The sequence below is a fragment of the Ovis canadensis genome, chromosome 7, assembly GCF_042477335.2.
Source record: "Ovis canadensis isolate MfBH-ARS-UI-01 breed Bighorn chromosome 7, ARS-UI_OviCan_v2, whole genome shotgun sequence".
Taxonomy (NCBI): domain Eukaryota; kingdom Metazoa; phylum Chordata; class Mammalia; order Artiodactyla; family Bovidae; genus Ovis; species Ovis canadensis.
This window is the reverse complement of record NC_091251.1, coordinates 67,995,525-68,018,197: the sequence shown is the minus strand read 5'-3', so window position 1 is coordinate 68,018,197 and position 22,673 is coordinate 67,995,525. Positions and strand designations below refer to the sequence as shown.

The window sequence follows — 22,673 nt, the reverse complement described above, 5'->3', positions numbered from 1 at the left end:
GCTAAGTCACTTCAGTCATGCCTGATTCTCTGCAACCCTGTGGACTGTGGTTCTCCAGGCTCCTCCATCCATGGGATTCTCCAGGCAAGAATACTGGAGTGGGTTTCCATACCCTCCTCCAGGGGGTCTTCCTGACCCAGGGATCGAACCCAGGTCTTTTATGTCTCCTGCATTGGCAGGTGGGTTCTTTACCACTAGCACCACCTGGGAAGCCCTTATTTCTTAGTAAAACTATTTAAGAAAGAAGTAGCTGGGCACACATACAGAGTGAGCCGTCTGCTCTCACTGCCCACCTGCCATGGAGAGGAAACCTCTCCTGGACTAACAAGGATGCTGGCATTGCTGTTCATGTGTACTGAGCCCCCAAACACTGTCTCTTGAAAGCTGAAGCTACTTTTAAAGTAAACTCTACAAGACAATACACATTTGAGGAGGAAGCATGCAAATAGAAGAGACTTCAGTAAGACAGAATGGGTAACAACATGGTAAATCAACTATACTCCGATAAACATTTTTCAAAAAGACAAGAATGGGGCAACTATGGAGGTGAATATGGGAGGTTCCTGAGCCCATGTAACAGGCCGGCATCCACCTTGTGGAGATCAGAGTGTCAGTGTGTGGGCCACACAACTGCAGGATTAGAGGTCAGACTGCAGGAGTGCTGGGTCATCATGTTATCTGCTTTGCTTTGTGTTATGTTACTGTCCTGTGCATATTTTTTATAAGCCAAGCCCCTTGCTGTTCTGGGGATGGGACAGCTCTTAAGCAGCAAATTTACCCTTCCCACAGGATAAAGTACAATCTGAAAAGCAACTCCAGTGAGTTCTAACTGATATGGCCAAGGGCAGCCTTTACACGGGAAGGGAACACCTGCATGGACTATTTGGTAATGATGATGCCCAGGAGAGGGAGATGGGGCCAGTACAACCTGCTGGACACAGGTGAGCTTTGCTGGTGTCTATGACTTTGTGGGTAGCTCAAGCACCTATGGAAACTCTTCTGGGCATGCGTATGAAACACCTAATACAAACATGGAAAGAACAGATGTTCCTAGTCAAGGATGATCACTGTACCTTACCCCTGTACCATGCTTTACAGTGCTTAAAACACCTCCATTAAACCTTCCCATGTGATCCCACAAAACTCAGGGGAGGTAGAAATGGATAGTATGTCTTTTTCTGTAAGTGAAGAAACACTGTTAAAGAGGTGAGGTAACTTGCCTATGGGCACACAGCTGGTTAACCTGGGGACCTGCAACTCCACTGTGCCCTGGAAGCAGATGCAACACAGTGGACACATCATGAAATCTTTCCCCAGGATGGTTAAATAGGGAAGGAGCAGCTGGTGAGGGGAGCCTAGGGAACCCAGAGCCTTGGTGAGTGGAGCAGAAGCAGGTGGCTAGGCAGGCAGCAGGCCTGTTATCAGCCAGATGGGTCTGGCAGAAAGGACTGCATTGGCCCACCCAGGAAAGTGGGTTACATGCAAGTTGAGATGAAGGAAGCCCAGGCAGCGAAGGGGATGCAAGACCCACACTGGCCTGGGAGAGGGGCCAGAGTGAGTCTAGTCTCAGTAGGGGCACAGAAGAACACTAGAGGCTGTCTCGGTGTGGATATCGGCTCTGAGAGGAAGCAGAAGAAACCTGAGCTGATCCAAAGCAAAGGAAAGATGGAGAGCAGCTAAAGTCATGAGAGGTCTGCTGCGCCAAACTCAGGTTGGAAAAGTTGCCCAACCCTCTCACCTCTCCACCGTTTGCTTCTATAACTGAGCTGTTCAAGACACAGACCTGCCTTCCCACCCATCTGCTGCCTGGAGTCCTCCAAAATACTTCCATCAATTTCTCTTCTCTAAAGAAGGCTCCAGAGCCGTAGCCCAAGAGGTTGGGCTTTATAACCAAAGGAGAGCAGAGGCTGGCTGAGCCTGTGAGGGATGGAATAGAGTCAATTGAAATGTACAGCTGCTGACAGTAACTAGTGGAGCCCCTCAATAGTTTGGGCCCCGATAATTGGAAATACGTGATATCGATGCCCTAGTTATGATGTTGATTCTGCAAAACGGTCACAACAAATGGCAGACCTGATGAATTACATGCTTATTATGCATTATTATCTCATGCAGGCCCATTGTGAATTGTAAGTCTTAGCTTATCGATCCCATTTCTTTAATTAATAGCCATATATAACACTTCACAATATTCACAGCAATTGAAAGTTATAAAATGGAACTCCTTCAAAAATAGCCTACAATTTTGACTTTTTGCTTGGTCATCAGACATTTCTTAATTTTAAATTAGTGGTTTTCCTTGTTTTCATTCCTGGAAAGTCATCTGCAGAGTCAGTTGAAAATGCTCTTCTTCCAGTGACACATGTATCATACAGTTGGCCTCACAAGGATCTCCAGAAAGCCTGAGAGAAAGCCCTTGGTGGCTGCTTCATCATGAGATTCAAGGACCTTGACGTTCTGATCCCAACCACTGTTCCCACCTCACTTCCCACAGCTGCGCAGCCACTATCCATACTAAGTCACATTACTCAGAAGTCAGTCCTAAATCTACAATGAATGTTCACACTTCTATTCCTTTGCTCAAGCTGTTTCCTCACTCAGAATGTCCTTCTCTTTCTTTTCCCTAATTCAAGGCTTAGCTCAAGCATCTCACTTTCTATCAAGGCTTCTCCATCCCCTGTCTCATCTAGGGAGAACTGTGGTCTCCTGTGCCCATAGAGCTCCCCAGAAAATTACTTATTACCTACCCATCTCTCTCACTAGGAAACAACAATGAGTTCTGTCAGAGTAGACTTCAGATTATTAATCTGGCATACTCAGCATCCTTGTTGGATAAATAAGTTGGATGTGGGCCCATAGAAAATGGGGAGCCATCCAAGACACAATCCTTTGAAAGTCCCCAGGTGATTCTAACATGTAGATAAGGCTGAGAATCACTATTCTAAATCAGTGCTTCTCAAACTTGAGTGCATAAACTTGAGTCATTTGGACATCTTATTAAGATGAGAATTCTGATCTGGCTGGTCAGGGCAGAGTCTGAGGTTCTGCACATTTAACAAGTTCCCAGTTGCTCACTACTCAGTCACTGGTCCAGGATGGTCCTCTGAGTGACCAGGGTCTAGAGTCCAGAGCAGAAACTGTAAGGTGTGGGTCAAATATATCAGCATCACCTGGGAGCATGAAGGGGAGGCTTGTTCAAAATGCACATTCCAGAACCCTATCCTAACCCTACTGAATTAGATTCTCTGAGAGAATAGGATTCACAAACATACATCTTCCCAGGTTTCCCAGGTAGTTTGGAATAAAGTTGGAGGAAATTCTGTCATTAACTGATAGAACTTCCTAATGCTGAAGGGCAGAGGGGAGGCAACTGTGGAGCTGAAGAGCACTCCCTCTGGAAAATGAGGGTACTTCACACCCGTACCTTCCTCTTCCTCCTGATTATACACCAGGCTGGCAAAGGAGCAGAAACAAAGAACTGGGAGCTTATCTTCTTTTATATCACACTTCCACACCCACGCTGACAAAAGGACCCTGATGAGTCTTCACTGGACCTGTTTCATGTTTGCTGCTGCTGCTGCTAAGTCGCTTCAGTCGTGTCCGACCCTGTACGACCCCATAGACGGCAGCCCACCAGGCTCCTCCATCCATGGGATTTCCCAGGCAAGAGTACTGGAGTGGGGTGCCATTGCTTTCTCCATTTATGTCTGTTGCATTTAGGGTATTTTTAAAGTACTATTGTATACAATAACATGTTGGTACAAAGGTACATATACATAAACCTATCATAAACCTGTTCCACATATTTCGGGCAGGGCTTCTCAGACTTTAACATGCTTTAGAATCACTTGGAGAGCTTGTAAGAACTCAGATTACTGAGCTCTTTCCCAGTAGGATTTCTAACAAGTTCCCAATGATGTTGGGGCATATGTATGTGAGAAGAACTGCAAATGAATACTACAGAAAAAATTTTAGCGGGTTTATTTATTTTATGGGTATGGGTGAAGCAAGTCTGAAATGATTTTGGATGTATCACAGGATTGAGCAAATGAGTAACTGTGCATGTGGGTTGGTGGGGTGGATAAGTTCTTGGGTAACAGGGTTCTCACTGTAGAGGAAGGGACATACAATTATGGAATGTGGGTAGGCAAGAAAAAATCCTATGGGGATTTATTACAGTTAGATGGGGAGGTGCAAATTCATGATTTAAAAAATATGTATGTAAGAATGTTTATGTGTATGCTTTCATGCTCACTCAGCTGTGTCCGACTCTATGAGACCCAAGGACTGTGCCTGTCAGGCTCCTCTGACCATGCGATTTCCCAGGCAAGAATACTGGAGTGGGTTGCCATTTCCTCATCCAAGGGATCTTCCTGACCCAGGGATTGAACCCACGTCTCTTGCATCTCCTGCACTAGCAGGTGGATTCTTTGCCACTGTGCCATTTGGGTTTAGGTGCACATATATATTATGTATGTACAAGTGCATATGTATGTTTGTGTGGTGTGTGTGCATAAATAGACATACATTTTTTTCCCCTGGATTTTTCTGTGAGGGCTGAAAAACAAAATCACCCTGGTAGCCATGAGCACACTTAGTACCCAGGCCTTCTTGGTCTCTAACACCATTCCTCACCACAATAAACCATGGCTTATCAAAGAAGAGGTAGACTCTAGGACCTGGAACATCTTATAACAAAGAATGCCATAAAGTTTAAAGAAAAAAAAAAGATAGGGAGAAGGAGGATGAGAAGGAGAAGGAAAAGACAGAAGCATGTCACAAGAACACATGAGCCAAATTAAAGGGGTTCTCCTTGTCAAATCTGAGAAAGCTTGAGAGTACCAAAACAGGTATGTACAGAACTGAATTAGAAACCACTGGGAAAGAAGCAATGTGTGAATCCACACCAATAACAAATGGGTAAGTAAATGAGAGAGAAGGGGCTCTTGCTCACAGAAGAAAGCCGAGAGGTGACTGTCAAACAAGGCAGGAAACTGGAGATGGAAAATCATTTTGAAGCCGTAGCAATGAAGAGTAGGTCAGGCAAGAATCAATAGTTGCTAAATCTGGGGGGAATTTTGATGAGTAGTAGGATATTTGCATAATCTTATCAGTGGACAAAAAAGTGAACTGTGGCTACAGAGGAAACATCTGTACTCTTGGAAATACATTCCTAAGTACATAGGAGTGAGGGGCCATGATGTATGTAATATTCTCTGAAATGGCTAATGAAAACATTTCTGTGCATATGAGAGAGTGAGAGAAAGAGAGACTGAGAGAAATTGGCAGACAGATAGAGAGCATAGGTGCACAAATGATAACACAAATGGGATAAAGTGTTAACAATTAGTCAACTGGTGGGTAAATGGTATATGCTCTTTGTACTATTCTATTTTTGTATCGTTTGAAAAATTTGAAATTTTCAAATAAAATCTTAAATTATGCTTTTGATTAATATTCACATTGAGATAAGTTTGATTGTTAACTCTTTATGAGCTTAATTTTGTGAAAAGTTAAAATTAAAAATGTATTTTATTTATGTACTTTTAAAACCTAGAGGAAAACAAACCAATATATAGATGGTATCATTTCTGGGTTACAGAATTATGGATGATTTGATTCTGTTATATTGTTTATAGTGTTTCATATTATTCTAAGTTATTAGAGAAAAATTATTTTTGAAAAAGGACAATATTCACAAAAGTTTTACATATAATATTGCTGACTGTTATGTCATTGATTTCTAATAGCACAAACAAAATAAAACAAAAAACCTGAAATCATTGAAATGTCCAATGACAGGAAAGGTTGTTGGAGAGGTTATATAAATTATGATACTTCTAAAATATTAGTCATAAAATTTATGTTTGCCCAATCAATTTATGGAACCACCTAAGTATCCACAAATAGGGGGTTGGTTAAATTATAGCATAGCTGTAAAACACAATGTGCAGAATGTTTTCTGACCCAAACTGCTCCAGGAGTAGGGGGAGGGCTTTGACTCTTTGCCGTCTTGCAAACTGTAAACATCTTAGCTATACAAATCTGCTAAATGAGTAAGTGCTCAGCTCAGTTCAGTTCAGTCGCTCAGTGGTGTCCGACTCTTTGCGACCCCATGAATTGCAGCACGCCAGGCATGAGGTATTTGGGAGAGGGCAGGGATGGCGGAATTACCAGGGGTTTTTTCTTGTCTCCATTATTCTTCCATGTATTTTCAAATGTTCTATCATAAATTTGGTAACAAGGGATTTCAATTTTAAAAATTGTAACAAAGTATGTATGGATCATCCCACTGAGAAAAGATTGGAAAGATATTCACAAAAATGAGGATTACCTATGCTTATGGGTGATTCTTGTCACCTTTTTTCTTGATTAGTAGTAATACTTGTAAAAAGAAGTTATGTTTTAAAAGCACTAGATGATCATTAAGAAGTCTATAAATAATATTGCTAGAGAGGGTGTGCAGGAAAAGGAATCCTCCTATACTCTCAGTGGGAATGTATGTGGGTGCAGCCACTATAAAGAACAGTATGGGGGTTCCTTAAAAAACTAAAAATACAGTTACTATGTAATCCTGAAGTCCTACTCCTAGGCATATATGCAGAGGAGACTGTTTTGAAAAGATACACACACCCCTATGTTCAATGCAGTACTATTTACAACAGCTAAGACACAGAAGCTGCTTAAGTGTCTAATAACATGTAGTACATATATACAACATTACTCAGCCATAAAGAAGAAGGAAATAATGCCATTTGGACAGACCTAGAGATATCATATTAAGTGAAATAAGTCAGAGAAAGAAAAATATATAATATTGCTTATATGTAGAATATAAAAAAATGATACAAATGAACTTGTTTACAAAACAGAAATCGACTCACAGACATGGCAAACAAATTTATGGTTACCAAAGGGAATAACAGTATGGGGGGGGGTAAATTAGGAGTTTGGGGTTAATAGATACACAGTACTATATATAAAATAGATAAACAGTAAAGACATGCTGTATAACATGGGGATCTATATTCAATGTCTTACAGTAACCTATAATGGAAAAAAAAACCTGAAAAGAAACATATATTTTCTCTACCTCTGCTGACAGTAGCATACAATCTGACCCTCATCATCTATTGCCACCCCTCCTAGTTACTGCCCTGCGGCTGCTGCTTCTCTTATTGGTTCACACTAGGATGGCTTTCAAAAGCACAAGCCTGACAACTTCACGCCAACAGAGGCCACAACTTCCTTCAGCTCCTGCTGTCACCAACTCCAGTCCCTTGGACTGGACAGACACGCAACTACGTCCTGCCTTTCCAGTCTTCTTTCCAGTGTCCTCCCTGCTCCCACAGAACTGTACTCCTACCTACCCCAGCAATCATCAGGGGCACAGTAAGTAATTCTTTACCCATACTCGTCCTTCTGTGAGCTCCTATAGGATATGAATTTTGGGCCCCAGCACTTAGCCCAGCATCTTGCACATAGGAAAAGACCCTGGTGCTGGGAAAGATTGAAGGCAGGAGGAGAAGGGGACGACAGAGGATGAGATGGTTGGATGGCATCACCAACTCAGTGGACATGAGTTTGAGCAACCTCCAGGGAGTTGGTGATGGACAGGGAAGACTGCTGCAGTCCATGGGGCTGCAAAGAGTCGGACGTGACTTAGCAACTGAACTGAACTTGCACACAGGAGGTGCTCCAATAGCATGAGGGCTAATGAAGGAAAATGGATCTTTTGAACGATGTAATGTAACCCTTGGTGACTTGAATGTGCACGTGACTCTTCTGGGGATCTTGTCAAGATGCAAGTTCAGATTCAATAGGTCCAGAGGGGAACCTGAGAGTCTGCACTTCTTATAAGTTCTGCTGTTGTACTAAGAACCACACTGAGTAGTAAGGACCAGTGAACAGTAAGAGTTTTTCAGACAGATGAAAGTATGGACATAACATTCCAATAGGAATATTGAATTTTTGAGTGAACTTTTGATCTCAAAAGAGGTAAAATATCATAAAATGATATTAATATAATACATGTTATATAATAATATTATGTGTCATTAAAATATATATAACTATAGAATTATATAGGTCATTCCAGAAAAGGTGTAAAATAAATAATAAAGGAGTATAAATAAAGTCATTTACTTTTAAAGTCTCAATATCAATACTTTTTTTAAACTATAGTTGATTTACAATGTTGTGTTAGTTTCTGATGTACACCAAAGTGAATCAGTTAAATATATATATATATACACACATACATACATATATACACACATATATATATATTTTTTCAGATTCTTTTCCACTATAGGTTATTAGAAGATATTGAATATAGTTCCCTGTGCTATATACATTAGATCCTTATTTATTTTATATATAGTAATGCTCAATATCAATGTTCTAATTCTCAACTTGGAGTTAGAATCACCTGAAAAACTTTTTAATCGGCATGTATTTTCTTCCCACTTCTCTGCCAGCCGCCAACCTGATTTGAGGAATATGAAACCCTCCATCCACCCCTCCCCACTACAAAAAACTACAGCCTTGGAGAACACTTTTGTTATTGATAGAAAGGTACTGTGTCTCTCGGTTGTGCTGGGGAAGAAACAAGCTTCCGGTTGTATAATAACTCACATCCGCTAAATCTTCTGCAAAGAGGTTCCACCCAGGCTGTGCGCAGATGCTGTTGTTCCCTCTGCCTGAAAAACTCTTTCTCTATTTCTGACCAAGTCCAATTTTTTTTTCCCCTAGATCTTCAAAACTATCCTTTCATCACATTCCAAACCTTTTGTTTTGGCACAAAAATGCAACCAAGAAACAGCTATTTGTCTCTCTTCCCCACTCGACTATGAGTTCCAAAAATGTCTGCTGTACACACCATCCCCAGTATTGAGCACAGTGTTGTTATGCTGGTGCTCAAACGAATAAAGAAAGAACCACTCTCTCCAGGTCTAGTGAGCTTTCCTCTTCCACGTCTTATGCCCCGTCCATAACTGGCCAAATCTAATTCCTAAGAGGGCTGACATTTAGTACAGGGCTAAGAACTGTGTAAATAACAACTCAAACGTCCTGGGGTTTGTTTGGTCCAAGTTGTTTGGGTTGGGGAACCAGACAGAAATAATATTTTTCCTCCTAAAAGTTAAAATTACATAATATTTACCTCTTACAAATCATATATATTTAAGATAAGAAGCCCAGGAACAAAGTGAACACACGTGACATGACAAAAGAACCAGAACAACTACTGTTTGGGAAGCTACAAAGGTATTCTCTCCTTCCATCTTTGACCTTCTCCTATTGGAGGTAACCACTCTTAGGAACTTGAATTTAGTATTAGTTTTTACCACATACTTATATTTCTCTAAACAGTAAGTTGTTTAGCATTGCTTGCTTTTGAGCCTTGTAAAAACAGTATTGTTCTGGTGTGACCTTTTGTAGCTTGTTCTTTAAAAAAAAAAAACAACACATTGTTCCTAAGACTCAGCTATGCTGCGGTGTATACCTGCGGCTCATTCGTTTTCATCACAATATACTCCTGCATTAATATGAATATATCACAGTTTATTCCTGTGCTCCTCATCAGTGGACTTTTGGGATGTTTCTGGTTGTTTGCCCTTAGAAATAGTGCTGTTACAAACCATCCTTGTACTCGTCTTCAAGAGCATCTGTTAGCTTATCTAGGGTATACACCAAGGAGTAGACCTGGTCCAGGTATGGGTTGAGGTTTATAATCCAAATGATCTTTTGAAGCAACCAGCAGGGCATGAATTCCTGGTGATCTGTATCCTCACCAACCACTTGTATTGTTAGGACCCAGGAATTGTATCCTTAAATGGCAGCATTTTTGTACCAGAATGTAGTGCCCCTGACTGGACAGGTGTGTCTTCTTGGCCATCTAATAGAAGAGACTGATCTGAGACTGCCCAAGAGATGGGCCCCAGGGACTTACACCTTGTTGAATCCCGACTTTGGGACACAGTACTAAATTGAGATAAGAGACACAGTCATCATAGAAGTCAATCAATCATAGAACATGGATCTTGAAGGACTCTAAGGGCAAATACTTCATTCTATATTTAAGGAGACTGAGGCCCAGAAAGGTTAAATGACTTGACAAGCTCTCAGAGCTAATTAGTATAAGAACCTGACTCTGGGGCTCTCAATTCTTAGTCTAGGCCTATTTTTTTTTTTTTTTTTTTGGTTTTTAAATGTGTTTAGTTGGTTAGTAATTTAAAATGGTATAGAAATCTATTAAATTAAAAACGACTCTGTAAATACTTAAAACTGCCAATTTACTTTTAAAAGGTAGTTCTTTGATGTAAGTGACTGATGAATTTGATATTTTCAGGTCCTTTCCTTGTGAACTAAACAGAAATAATACTGAATTTCAATGGGATAAATAGGGAAAAGATGCAATCTCTATAATAATGGTTTTTAATAGGCAAATTTAACAGTTTTTAAAGATACCAATCTCCCAGGGAAATTAATCTCCAATTTTTTGACTTGTCATCCTCATCCTTGGATCATTCCCCCCAGGCAAAATATAGGTTTGGGCTTAAGAAGCCATTTTGCGAGGAAGTGAGAAAGAGTGAAAAAGTGTTAGTTGCTCAGTCATGCCTGACTCTTCACGACCTCATGGACTGTAGCCCACCAGGATCCTCTGTTGATGGAAGTCTCCAGACAAGAATACCGGAGTGGGTAGCCATTCTCTTCTCCAGGCAATCTTCCTGACCCAAGGATAGAACCCAGGTCTCCTGCATTGTAGGCAGACTGTTTATCATCTGAGCCACCCGGGAAGCCCCAGATAAACTTCAAATGCAGTGAAATTTCAATTCATCCTCCTCTTCTGAGTATTCAGAATTAAGCTGTTGTAGGAGGCTAGGACCTATTTATGGATATTACACATATCCATATAATATAGTCCCAGTAAGCTGATGGTGTATAATCTTAGATGCCTTTACATGTGAATGTAGAAAAACTGAAAAGAGATCAATTTGCAGCTGAAGCTGTTATGCAGCTGTTATGCTCTTCAGAGTGTGCATAACAAGCATGGTGTGTGTAAAGGAATCTGTTCTCACATAAGAGGTAGTCAGAAGCAACTGGGGACCGGAGAAGGACTAATTAGTAGGAAGGGTGTATGTGTAGTGGCTTCAAAAACCTGAAGTGGAAATTTTCATTCCCAGTTGTTTACTTCAGAGATCCCCCCTCCCCCACCTCCCTTGCCTTGATCGTCTCTACCCCAAGAATCCATTTACCATTTGAAAATATCTTTTGGTTTAACAGTGTCTGCAGGCTGGCAATAAAAGCTTTCCAAGAAGCATCCCTCTTTTAATGTCAGGATAAAACTCAGGAGCTGCTTATTACTTTGGGGGAGGGGGGGCGGCTTGAAGAGAGAGGCCTTCAAGTAATTTTGCTAAGAATGCTGACCAAAGGGTACTTTGGTACTCCTGGATCAGGTTTTCCTCCCAGCAGTCATTTTAATCAGCACTTCCCCTGTTTAATGAGCTTGTAGTGCCATTACATAATCACCCAGCTCACTGGATTAATGATGAAAAGAGGAACTGATTTTTCCAGTTGCATCATTTGAAGTAAATGTTAACTTTCTTTCTGAGTCCTTAGTTAACCGCATTAGTGTGACAAATATGTCTTTGTCTAGCATAAGTAATTAGAATTTAATCACTTTAACTGCATCTTAATTACCCCAAATGAATTGAAAGGACATTTAATAGCAAAGATTAAATTGCCTTAATGAACGATTTTTGTGACTCCATCAATACTTGAATCGCGCTAGCCACTCCTCTCACGCACTTCACCTGCAGTGAGCACAGGATTCACTAGGTGGCGCGTTTCGCTCATTTATTTATTTAATTTCCCGCGTTGATCTGTTTTAGAAGACAACAGGAAAGAAAGTGAAAAGAATAGAGTTTATTATGTTCCTTTGATAACCTCTCTTTGGGACTATAAGGTCATCACCAGATGCAAAAACGAAAGCAGCGATTTCAGAAACTGTCGATTCTGAGGATCCTATGGCGATTGCAAAGGGAGATGAGAAACACTCAGATAACTGGAAGCTTGCAGTGGTTGAGGGAAACTGTAAGTTACCCTCTGGACGACTGCCAACATATATACAGAGTTTAAGTCAATTTATTATTTTTTAGTGCAGAGTCCTAAAACATGAGTAACAGGCAAGCTTTGGAATAGCAAGACAGGAACTGATGTGAAGCCGAGAAATATAATTATTGTGCAAGTGCGGATCAGAACACCAATGCCAGAAAGTATGGGAGGTTTGGGCCTTTGGGCCCTCCTCCAGGCTGGGTCCCGGTGGACCAGTCCTACCCACAGAACACATCTAATGAGATGGGTCTTGCCCATCAATAATTGTTTAAGTGAACAAATGGATAAGGAGACTTGAGTTTCATGGCTAGCTCTGTTACTGCCTCACATTCCCTCTTTCTTCAAAGGAGCAACAAAAGATCTCTCTTATAAGTCTTAATAAAAAAAAGAAGTTTCCACAAGTATCTCTCTTTTAGCATCCCAGAGGGAAGACACACATTCTCTACTTTCAAGGCCTTTATTATGCAGAGACTTTCCAAGTTGGTGTTTATGACAGGGGATCAGACATTTCCACATTCTTGGTCCACTGACCTGGTGAACTTGAACCCGTAATTGAGGCACAGGGTGGAGGGTAAGGGGGTTCTGGGCTTTGAGTTGAGAAAGTTGTGCACAGGGCCTCAGTGATTTCCAGCTTTGTTACCGCAGTTAAGTAATTCAACCTCATTGAACAGAGAAGCCGGAAAATAATGGTAACTACCCCATACACTAGTGGCTCCTAAACTTTGCCACACATTAAAATCACATCAGAGCTCTTAAAAATCACAGTGCCCAGGTCATGCGCTATACTACTAATGTTCAGAATATTTGAGATTTTAGCCAGGAATAATTTTTGAAAAGATCCCTAAATAAGTTCAAAGTATAGCAAGATTTGGGAACCACTGGTACAGGGAGAATTAAATGGTGGCTCAGACGGTAAAGAATCTGCCTATAACACAGAAGAACTGGGTTTGATCCCTGGGCTGGGAAGATCCCCTGGAGATCCCCATGGCAACCCACTCCAGTATTCTTGCCTGGAGAATCCCCATGGACAGAAGAGCCTGGCGGGCTATAGTCCATGGGGTCACAAAAAGTCAGACATGACTGAGCAACTAAGCACAACACATTTGTGCCCAGCAGAGTTCCTGACCAATAATAGGTACACAATGGACACAAGCTCCTTCCTTATCAACTGACTTCCTTATCACTCGCCAAGACAAATCTGTGGGTTGAACTTCAGGATCTCGTTCTGTTCAGCTGTTATCTTATCAAACTATCTCACCTAAAGGAGAGGAAAATTTCTGGAAGCTAATTTGTTTAGCTTTATGATCATGTTACATCTTTGGGGAGGAACACAATGTGGATGTTTCTATAGCCAGACCCTGTGGTAAAACAAATTTATATGTTTGTATCAAAATAATCAGATTGTCCTGTGATTGGCCTGGTCATCTAAGCCAATTCTACAATTTCAGAATAAAATTAAGCTTCATTCAAATTAGCATACTTGTGTTAAAGTAAAAATCTATGCAAATCTATTGATAAAGACAAGAATGTATGATTATGCATTAAATTAATTCACATTAGAAATCAGGTTTTTCCTTTTTACTAAACTCTATAAGGCTGACACTTTTCAGGAAATGACTTCTCTCAAAGGTGCTTAGCCATCTTATTTAAATACAAACAAAATGAAAAAGTATTTAATTAATACTTGTTGAAACCTTTATCCCAAGTTATAGGAAATCTATACTTTAACTATTATGACTTCAATAAGACCCTCCTTCTGTTGGTACCCTAGATTGAGGACCATTCAAATTTGCCAAGAGTGTGGAAACTTCTGTTTTTATGGGGACTGAAATGAAATTAGAAATTTCTCATCCTGTCCATCTAAACTCCTTGGTTGACTTCAAATATTAAACTGGTGTTTAACTATTCCAATATATGAAGTTTACAAAGAGCACTGAGCACTGTTACTTGAAGGGCAAGGCTTCTAACTATGTATTTTGAGGAGCAAGACACCCAAGAACCTCCTTTTCAATTACCCACTTTCACTAGACTTGAGGATTTTCTTTCTTATAAGGAAATCAAGAATAAATTTTACCGATATACTCTGCAAGAACTCTTTCTTCTGAGAACTTTGGGTAGCAGCATCTGTTTGATTAGCTGAATTTGCCATGAATGTGGAAATGATGACATCAAAACAGCTCATGTAACAACCTCCTTAAAGACCTCATAGATTAGAGATGACTATAGATTTTCCCCAGCACGGATCAAAGGGACTGAATTGAACGTTTTAGCTTAATGATCCAACCCCTGTCACACCCATAGGGACTTAAATTCTGATTGTACAAGCAGGTGTGTATGTGCACTCAGATGCATGCAGAAAGCTGCTGGGGAGGGAAGAAAAGATCAACCACCTGATTGACGAGGATAGGTTTGATCTTTTCCATTATTACTTGATTGTGCTCATGGATACTACTGGTAGGGTCTCATGACTTCTCATAAACTTTGAAATATTAGCTGTTAATTTTTGTTTCCTCACCACAACTCTTCAAAGCCATCTTAGCCACTTTTTAAGGGCAAGAGAAACCCAGACGACAGGCCTGACTGGGCCCTGTCCAGGGTCCTGACGCCACACTGGGGCTTCAGGCTGCCAGGCCTCCAAGCGTGCCTTCATGCACCCCACCAGAAGGCAAACAAAGAGCTTCAAGCTCAAAGCCTCAGGGCAGCCTTCCAACTCCGGTCAGTTAGCTGGAAGGCGAAACAACAAAACAAAGGGAATGCTAATCCACTCTCCCTTCACTACACCCTGAGCCCCAATCTCTGATTTCAGACCGCCAGGGTCACCTTCTCTCCTGTGATCCTGATACTCTCAACATGCCAGCAGAAGTATAATTTGGATATAAATTCCAAACATGCTATCTTGTTTGGAGAGGTTAGAGTTGGAGTATAATTTGGGGGAATGGCGATTTTGTCTCACCAGTGGGATCATACCCAGGAAGTGGGTAGGACCAAGACAGATCCACTAAGTATCCTTTCCTCCCTCCACTACACTCTACCAATCAAAACAGTTATCGGTTGAAAATCACATCAGTGTTCTAAAACAAAGCCTCTTCTCTTCCCATTGGATTGAGGCACTGAGGTTTACTGGGTGCCTGGCTCTGCGGCCCGCAGGGGGCGCGCGCAGTTACCGGAGCACAGTCTGGAGCACAGTACGATCCCCTAAGCTACTGGGGGAAGGTGAGTCCAGATCGAGGGCATCAGCGAGGGCAGGAGTTTAGCTCCCCACCTGGCACTGAGCACTGGAAGCTTGAAGATAAAGATGCAGCCTGGGATTTGAGTCTCTCTGCTGCTACAACACAACCTTGCTGTTGTTGGCACAGATCGTCCCAAGTGTCAGGTACAAAACAGCTACGGCAGGATTGGGTTTCTATTGACCCTGATCGCCCTCTGACTTGGGCCTGTGCCCGCTGGTGGGAGAGCCAACCGCCCTAGGAACAGGCCGCAGGGTTTATTGTCTCTGGCGGATGTGCTCAATGCCCCGACACCAGGTCACCACAGCACGACCAGCAGATCTCCTCCACTCTAGTCAAACTATCTGCTGTGATCTTCACCACATGCACACTTAACTCCATGTGTTCCCTCCTCTCCTCCCTGGAGTTTGTGCTCCCTAGTGGGGACCGCAAGGGAGAACTATTATCACACGGCCTCTAGGACTCAGACATGGGCTGGGAGAAAGGTGCACGCAAAGCAGTCTGGTGACTGGACTCCAGAGCCAGACCTGTTTGGCTAGTGTGTCAGGGGGTCCCAAACCAACTCCCCGGGAGCAAGGCGACCGATGGGCCTGAGTTGGTGAGGGGACTCTGCCTCTGCCTGACAACTGGCTGCCCCCCAGGCCACGCTGGGAGGAGGCTATAAGAAAGGTTCGGAAGAGGCTCTCCTCCCGGCAGCCAGCCCTCCTCGCCCTCAGGCTGCGAGGCTGACTCGGTCCTCTGCGCCCCACGGGCCCTTTGTTCGCGCCACAGCCTGATGGGAGCAGCTGCACTGCCGGAGACCCGCGGCGCTGAGACGCCGGCCTGGGTATGGGGGGAACTAGTCTATTTGGCACCTTCTCCTCCTACTCTTGGGCACAGGAACCCTTCTGTTCCTGCATTCCTTAGGCCCAGTCCTGGCTTTTCTCCCGGCTCAGAGTCTTTGAGGATTCGGGAAGTGGGGTTCCCAGGGCCCAGCATCGCACTCCTTCTGCTTGGCTCCCCTGGTCCAGGGAAATGAGGGGACAGTTGAAGTGTCACCCGCTGGGATAAATATTAACCAAAAGCAAATGGACTTGTGCGGGGGCCAGTTATCAATCAACCAGACCGCAAGGCCACTTATGGCAAACATGGCCCAGGTTGGCCTAGCGGAGACTTTTCTCATGGCCACCTTCTGGCCAGACTGCCACCCCCTCACCCTCACCCCTGCCCTTCTCCAGGTGGCCCTGAGGCAAGTGCCAGCCTGGAAATAGGAGCAGTCCTGGGTGCTGCAGACCCGTGTGGCTCCCGGGCGCTGCAGTTTGGAGGTTTCCACACCTCCACCTTCACAGGTGCCTCAGGGCGGCCCTGCCCGCTGGTGGGTGTGCACTTGCAGCGACTTACTCCACTGGCAGCTCCCCTAATGTGGCCAGAGTCTTCTGGAATCTTTAATTGGAAACTAATCTCCTCCCCTCTTAATAGGCAACCACGTCAGAGGCGGGCGACCACCCACCCGCACAGCCCAGCCCACTCTCCCCACCTGGGAGGAGACGCAACGTGAGCCTATGCACTGCACTTAAATGGGGCAGCAGCAAGTACTACATTGAGGGGAAAAATATATTGATTTTTTAAAGGTAGTTAATTTGGTGAAAATTTCCTCCTGACTCTTTTCTTCCACCAGCCGATGTAATTTCATGAAGAGAAAGCGTCTCTCCAAACAGTCTGCCACCTGCCCGGAACCTGGGGTACCAGGAGGGGCACGAAGAAGCGAGTCTCCCGCCATCCAGCCAAGGAACCGACCTCGATGGGCCTTGCCTGGAATGGGGTAGAAACGAGTGTGTGTGTGTGTGTGGGGGGGGGGGGGGTCTTTGAATGTAAAGGCGAGCAGAGCTGCAAGTGGCACATTTCTCTGTGCATCGGACGGAGCTGGCAGCGGGGAGGGGGGCGGCGACGTCCCACAGCTGGGGCCAACATGTCCTGCAATCTGTTTTAGGTCACCTGCAGTCAGAACCTACAAGAGATCATTTGAACGGCCCAGGAATCTGCCCCCCGCCTTTATTTTCCGTAAAAGAAATGCTAACAGGACGGTTCGCTGTTAGTTGGTGTCTTAAAAACAAGTCGTGGTTCTTCCCGGATTGATCCCGGCTGGCTCCGCAAGCACGCTCATCCCAGCCAGCCCCACCCCTTTAATGAAGTTAAAGAAAGGAAAATGGAAGAGACGACTCTCCATCCGGGTCTTAGGATGCAGAGTTCGCTGGGGGTTTGGCGCCAAACGCCTGTTCCGCCGAAAGTCTCCGATTTTCCTTCCCCACCCCCACCTCACCGAGGATAAGGCCACGCGCCCAGACTCTCCACTAGCTGCTGGGTGCCAGGCAGCGGCCCCTTCGATAACTCGGGTCCCCGAGAGCCCTGGTGGGTACGCCGCCCGCACCTCCCCAGGCCTGCCCACGCAAGGAGGTCAGAGGACGCTCCTGCAGGACAGAGCTCTAGGCCGTGTTGCCAGGGCTCTGGGACGTCTCTGAACCTAACTTCTCAGTCAGTCTTTCGAGGGGGAGATGGGAGGCCCTGGGGAAAGAGAGTCGTTGAAGTCCTGAAGAAGCGCCTTCACGAGGTAGGGGGCGTGGAGCGAGTTTTCCTGAGGGGACGGCTTTCTCTCCTTGCATTCCCCTAACCCCACTAAGTGAGGCTTGTGTGTACACTGCCTGGGTAAAAGGTCCTGAAGCCCGACTCGAGGCTGGCCTGGCGTGCGCGCGTGTGAAAAGGCACTACCTTGGGCTCCCGTAGAGGCGAAGCAGTCAGGGAGAGGAACAGGCTTTTCGGCCATTCCTTCTAGAACTTCAACTGTCCTGGGGTCTCGGTCAACCCATGAGATGGGGGGGGGGGGGGTGGCGATCTGGTGGCCGCACACACAACTACAGAATGGAATTGCGGGAGCCCCAGAGGATACCCGGACAAGCTCTTTCTTGCCCTCCCGTCCCCTTACCCCAGCCTCTCCAGACTTCTGGGCGAAGGCTACACGAGTCCTCCTGGGGACTTTGCTTGGAGCCTACGAGCGCGGGGTTGGGCTGGAAAACCTGGCGGTGGCAGAGGCTCAGGCGGCGAGGCGTTTTAGCCAGGCCACAAGCGCTCACACGCCAGGAGTGCTTTGAGTCCTCTCCGGCTCTAGTCGCAAGCTCGCGGGGACGCCGGCACCTGCTCCCCTCTAGCTTCTCATTGGCCCGCACGATGTGGGGGAGGGGGCCCTGGCCTCTCGCTTTGATTTTAGACTGTGAAACGGCTCAGTGCCCCCGGCTCTGAGCGGATTGACTGTCTCTTGTACTCCAGGGACGAATTAATGGAGAACGATCAGTTAATTAACAAACCCTCATTCCGGCTTTTACCTTTTTCTTCGCCAGGACTCTGGCGAGGGCGCCGGGCTAAGATGGGGTGGGGAGCGGCAGTATGTACCCAAGAGTCAATCAACTCAGCCCCGGTCTCATCAAACCGAGTCCACCCTCGGCTCCCCTTGGCTCTACCTCTCCGCTTGTCCTCCGCCCTAGAGGGTGGCTGAATCTGCTTGAAGTCCCCCGTGTGATTCAGGCTGGCGTCACTTGTCCCCTCCGCCAGTCGGCTGACCAGAGCCTTCGCCGTATCTTGGCCTAGAGAGGCTGGGGGAGCTGGGCGCTGTGTGTATGCAACGCCACCGAGACCTTCCCGCCCAACTCAGAAACACTAGTGCTCGGGGTTTGGGGCCAGGAGACCTCTGCTCGAAGACTTGTTTTTTGTTTTTTCCTCTCACACTCCCACCCCCTGCATGGGGATTCAGACGAAAATTGATGTGGAAGAATAAAACAAAATGAGAAGTACTAAGCGAATCGGCAACGAAAGCGGTCTCTGCGCTCATGTAGAAGCTCCCTTACTCCTTGGCCGCCCTCACCTGGACCTTGGCACGGTCTGCCTCCGTCTCAACAGTCGGTCACCCGCGCAAAGTGCGTGCTAAATCTTAGGAAGCATCTGCGCCACACACCCACCTCCGCGGTTCCCTAACCATTTGCTGGAACTCCCAGAGTGCGCTCCCCACTCCCCAGACCCCTGCCCTTCTCGGTGCCACTAGAGTGAGCGCCAGAGTGGGGAGTCAACGCAGCGAGTTCAGATAAACATTGGCAGGCAGCTCCTGCACGCTCCAGCGCAGCGCCCAGGTATGTGCCAAGGATACTGGTTGGCAGCATCTGCGCACAGTTTCACGCACGCTTCGCCTCTCTCTCCCCAAACCCGAGTGTGAAACCCAGAAGCGACGCACAAATCGTATCCATCCAGGTGTGGGGATTCCTCTCTTCCTATGGTTGTTCGAGCTTCCTGCGCTGTCTCCCAGCACAAATGCGTCCCCGCAATCACCCAGGCCGCGCCGCTCAGCTCCCGGAACCTTCCACAGCCCAATGCACTGAGTCCTGGAAGGGGCTGTCTGCTCCCGAGAGCCACGCTCAGGCTCTTCCAGGCCTAGGAACCCCCCTCTCAGTGAAAGAAGGACGGGATGAAGCGTGCACAGAAGGCTGTCCTTCTCTGCCTCCTTGGGTCCCTTTAGCTTCCCCAATACCTTATCTGCTCTCGCGCCTAACAACTTGGCCGCTCACCTGCTAAGCGGAGCGCAGACATACGCTGGAACTCCGGCTCCTGCAGCCACTTCCACATTCTCCTGAAGGTCTCCCGGCCGGACTTGAGTTTGCTCCAGGGTTTGGGGTTGCGTAGCAGGTCCGAGAGGGTCCCTTGGGAACGGCAGAGCACCCTCTGCGCGAAGATGGCCTGTGGGATGCTGTAGCGCTTGAGCTCGGTGGTGATACGCTGCGCCACCTCTTTGGTATTGATCTCTTCCATCTGCCCTGAATTACTTCCATTGCTGACCTGCGCACCGGTTACCGAAGGGTTGGGCTCCCGGGCCGTGCCCAGGAGTTGCCCGTGGCCCTGGGCGTTCAGGTGGGCGTGGGGGTGGTGTGGAGGAAGGCCGTTGATGGGAACCATGCCTGCCGAAGTGGGCGTGAGGTGCTGCTCCCCGTGACGACCGAGCATGGCCGGGTGGTGGGCTTCGAAGCCGTTGGGGGTGAGCATTTTGTCGGTGGGCATGGCGGCACCCGGGTGGGCATAGTGTGGGAGCCCTTGCTGGGAGTTGTGGATGCCGCCCAGACCGGAGCCGGAAAGGGGCGAGAGGCTCTGGCCCATGCCGGCCACGTCCTTGTGGTAGGGGGTATAGAGGTTATTCATGGAGGCCAGCCCGCGCTCGTCCCGCATGAGTGTGAAGCTACCGCTCACGTTGCCTGCCAGGCGCTGGTGGTGGTGCGGGTGGTGGTGGTGGTGGTGGTGATGGTGATGGTGAGGGAACTTGTCCGAGACGGTGGAGATGGGCGGCAGCGGCTGCAGAGGGGTTAAGGTGGTGTAGGTGGTGGGCATGCTCATACCTGGGGGAGTCTCGCAGGCCATGGTCATGGTGGGGTGCAGGGGGCCGGCCAGGCTGTGCTCGGGGGCCCGGTGGTGGTGGTGGTAATCGCCGCTCCCGCCGCCGCCGTCCAGCAAGGACGCCATGCCCATGGAGCGCGGGTGCGCCGGGGGCAGGTGGCTGCCGCGGTGCGCCACCGAGCTTCGCGCGTGGGGGCTGCCGCCCAGCAAGTCGGCAGGGGCCGGCACCGGCTCATGGCTCACCCCGTGCAGTTCCCCGATTGCCTCCATGGTCAGCTGCGCGTTCATCGTGATCTGGGCGAGCGGGCGGCGGACACAACATCGATGAGGCCGGGCAGAGGCGGCGAAGGGCGCACGCAGTCCGGTTTTCACATCGGCTGCTGGTGACTGTTGCCTTCCTTCCTTCCTCTCACTGTGGGGCTCTGTCTCCCTCTCAGTGTGTCTCGCCTTCCCTCTTGTCCCCACCTTCCCCTCTGCGTCCTCTTTTTTTTTTTTTAAATATTAATTTCCAAAAAGGATCTGCGCCGTTGGGCGAGCGCGGTGCCCCCAGCCCTCCCGCCCCTGGCCCCCTCTCGCCCCTCTCCTTCTTAGAATCGTGAGGCCCCCGGCTCCCCTGACGCAGCCCGCGCGCCTTCCGCGGCTGCTGCCTGTCCGTGCCGCTGGCCAGCTCCAGCCATGGCTCGGTTACTGTTGCAGACTCTGTGGCCGCTGTTCCGCCGCCGCCGCCGCCGCGGCCCACCCTCCCGCCAGCCGGGCGCAGCGCGCAGGCGCGCCAACCGGCCCCGCCCCCTCGGTCCCCGCGCTCTCGGTCGGTGACGTCCCCGTACAAATGAAGGTGGGGGGCCTCCACGCCTGACCAGCAGCGCCGGGTGGCGGGGAAGCGGCGGGCGCGTGCGAGTGTCTAACGTAGAGCGCGACCTGGGGCTGCTACCCCGCGCCGGGAAACGCGTCCCCCTTGGCTCCCTGCCTCGGGTGGGCTCTCCTCCCAGTCCCCGGCCGCACCTGCTGGACTCGCATCCGAGTGGCGCACGGTGCCTAGAGAGCCATCGCCCCTCTCTCCAGTTGCTGCCTCCTGGTGAAGGTTACCCAGGAGCCTCAGCTGGTGTCATCACTTCTTCCACCCTGGCCTGTTTCCCGGGAGGGCCTCTGAGAGTCCACGCTCTCCCCAGCTTCAGGTGTTTGACCTTTTGCTGGGGAGGGGAGCAAATATTTTAAAGGCCTTGGTCAACCCAGTGGCTGTTCAGCCGACAGTCTCTGTGATCCCTAATACTTTGCCCACCCTTCCTCTTCCATGCTCTGCGAAGAGGCGCGCTTAGTGCCAAGAGTCGCGGCCGGACCATACCTCTCCGTCCTCATCCGCCTGGGTCCTTCTCCGGTTCAGCTGATAATAAGCGGTGCGCCGCTTCGTGAATGACTGGCGCGCGCGCGCGTGTGTGCGTGTGTGTGTGTGTGTGTGTTATAAGTGCCCTGGATGGGTTCCTACGTTAACTCGTGGGTTCTGATGGGGCCGCAGAGGTTCGTGCTGTTTCTGTGGCTTCTTCATGGCCCTCCTGGTAAAGCACGCAGAGGCCGCTGCTTGCGGAAGGACTGACGCCCTCAGGGTGGATCAGGCGCGCCGGTCTCTGCTTGGCCCGTAGGGACGCACTCTTCCCGGCGTCCCTGCGAGAAGCCTCCAGATTTGAAAATCAATTCAGCTTCGGGAGTAATTGTTCGCTTTCCACAATCGCGCTCCAATCCGGAATCGAACCTGGTCCTTGGGCCTGGTTGGGGACGCGTGGGGAAGCCCCCAGTATGGGACGTATTCCCGGCTGCCACATGCCGGCTTTCTTTCATTTACAAAAGAAAGAAAAAAAAGTCCGTAACAAAAGGCAGAGCGTGTCCGCTTAGGTGCTTTCATCCCTCAGAGAAAGGACAGATGTGCCCATT

General features: G+C 47.4%; 1 protein-coding gene across 1 annotated transcript in view; it reads right to left on the bottom strand.

Moving 5' to 3' along the window:
• Positions 1-22,309, bottom strand: part of ONECUT1 (one cut homeobox 1) — a 34,439-nt gene extending 12,130 nt beyond the window's left edge. The window contains exon 1 of the mRNA XM_069596478.1: positions 19,931-22,309. Coding sequence (XP_069452579.1) covers positions 19,931-21,035 — 1,105 coding nt within the window. The 5' untranslated portion in view covers positions 21,036-22,309. The remainder of the gene's footprint in view (positions 1-19,930) is intronic.
• Positions 22,310-22,673: the final 364 nt, after the last annotated feature.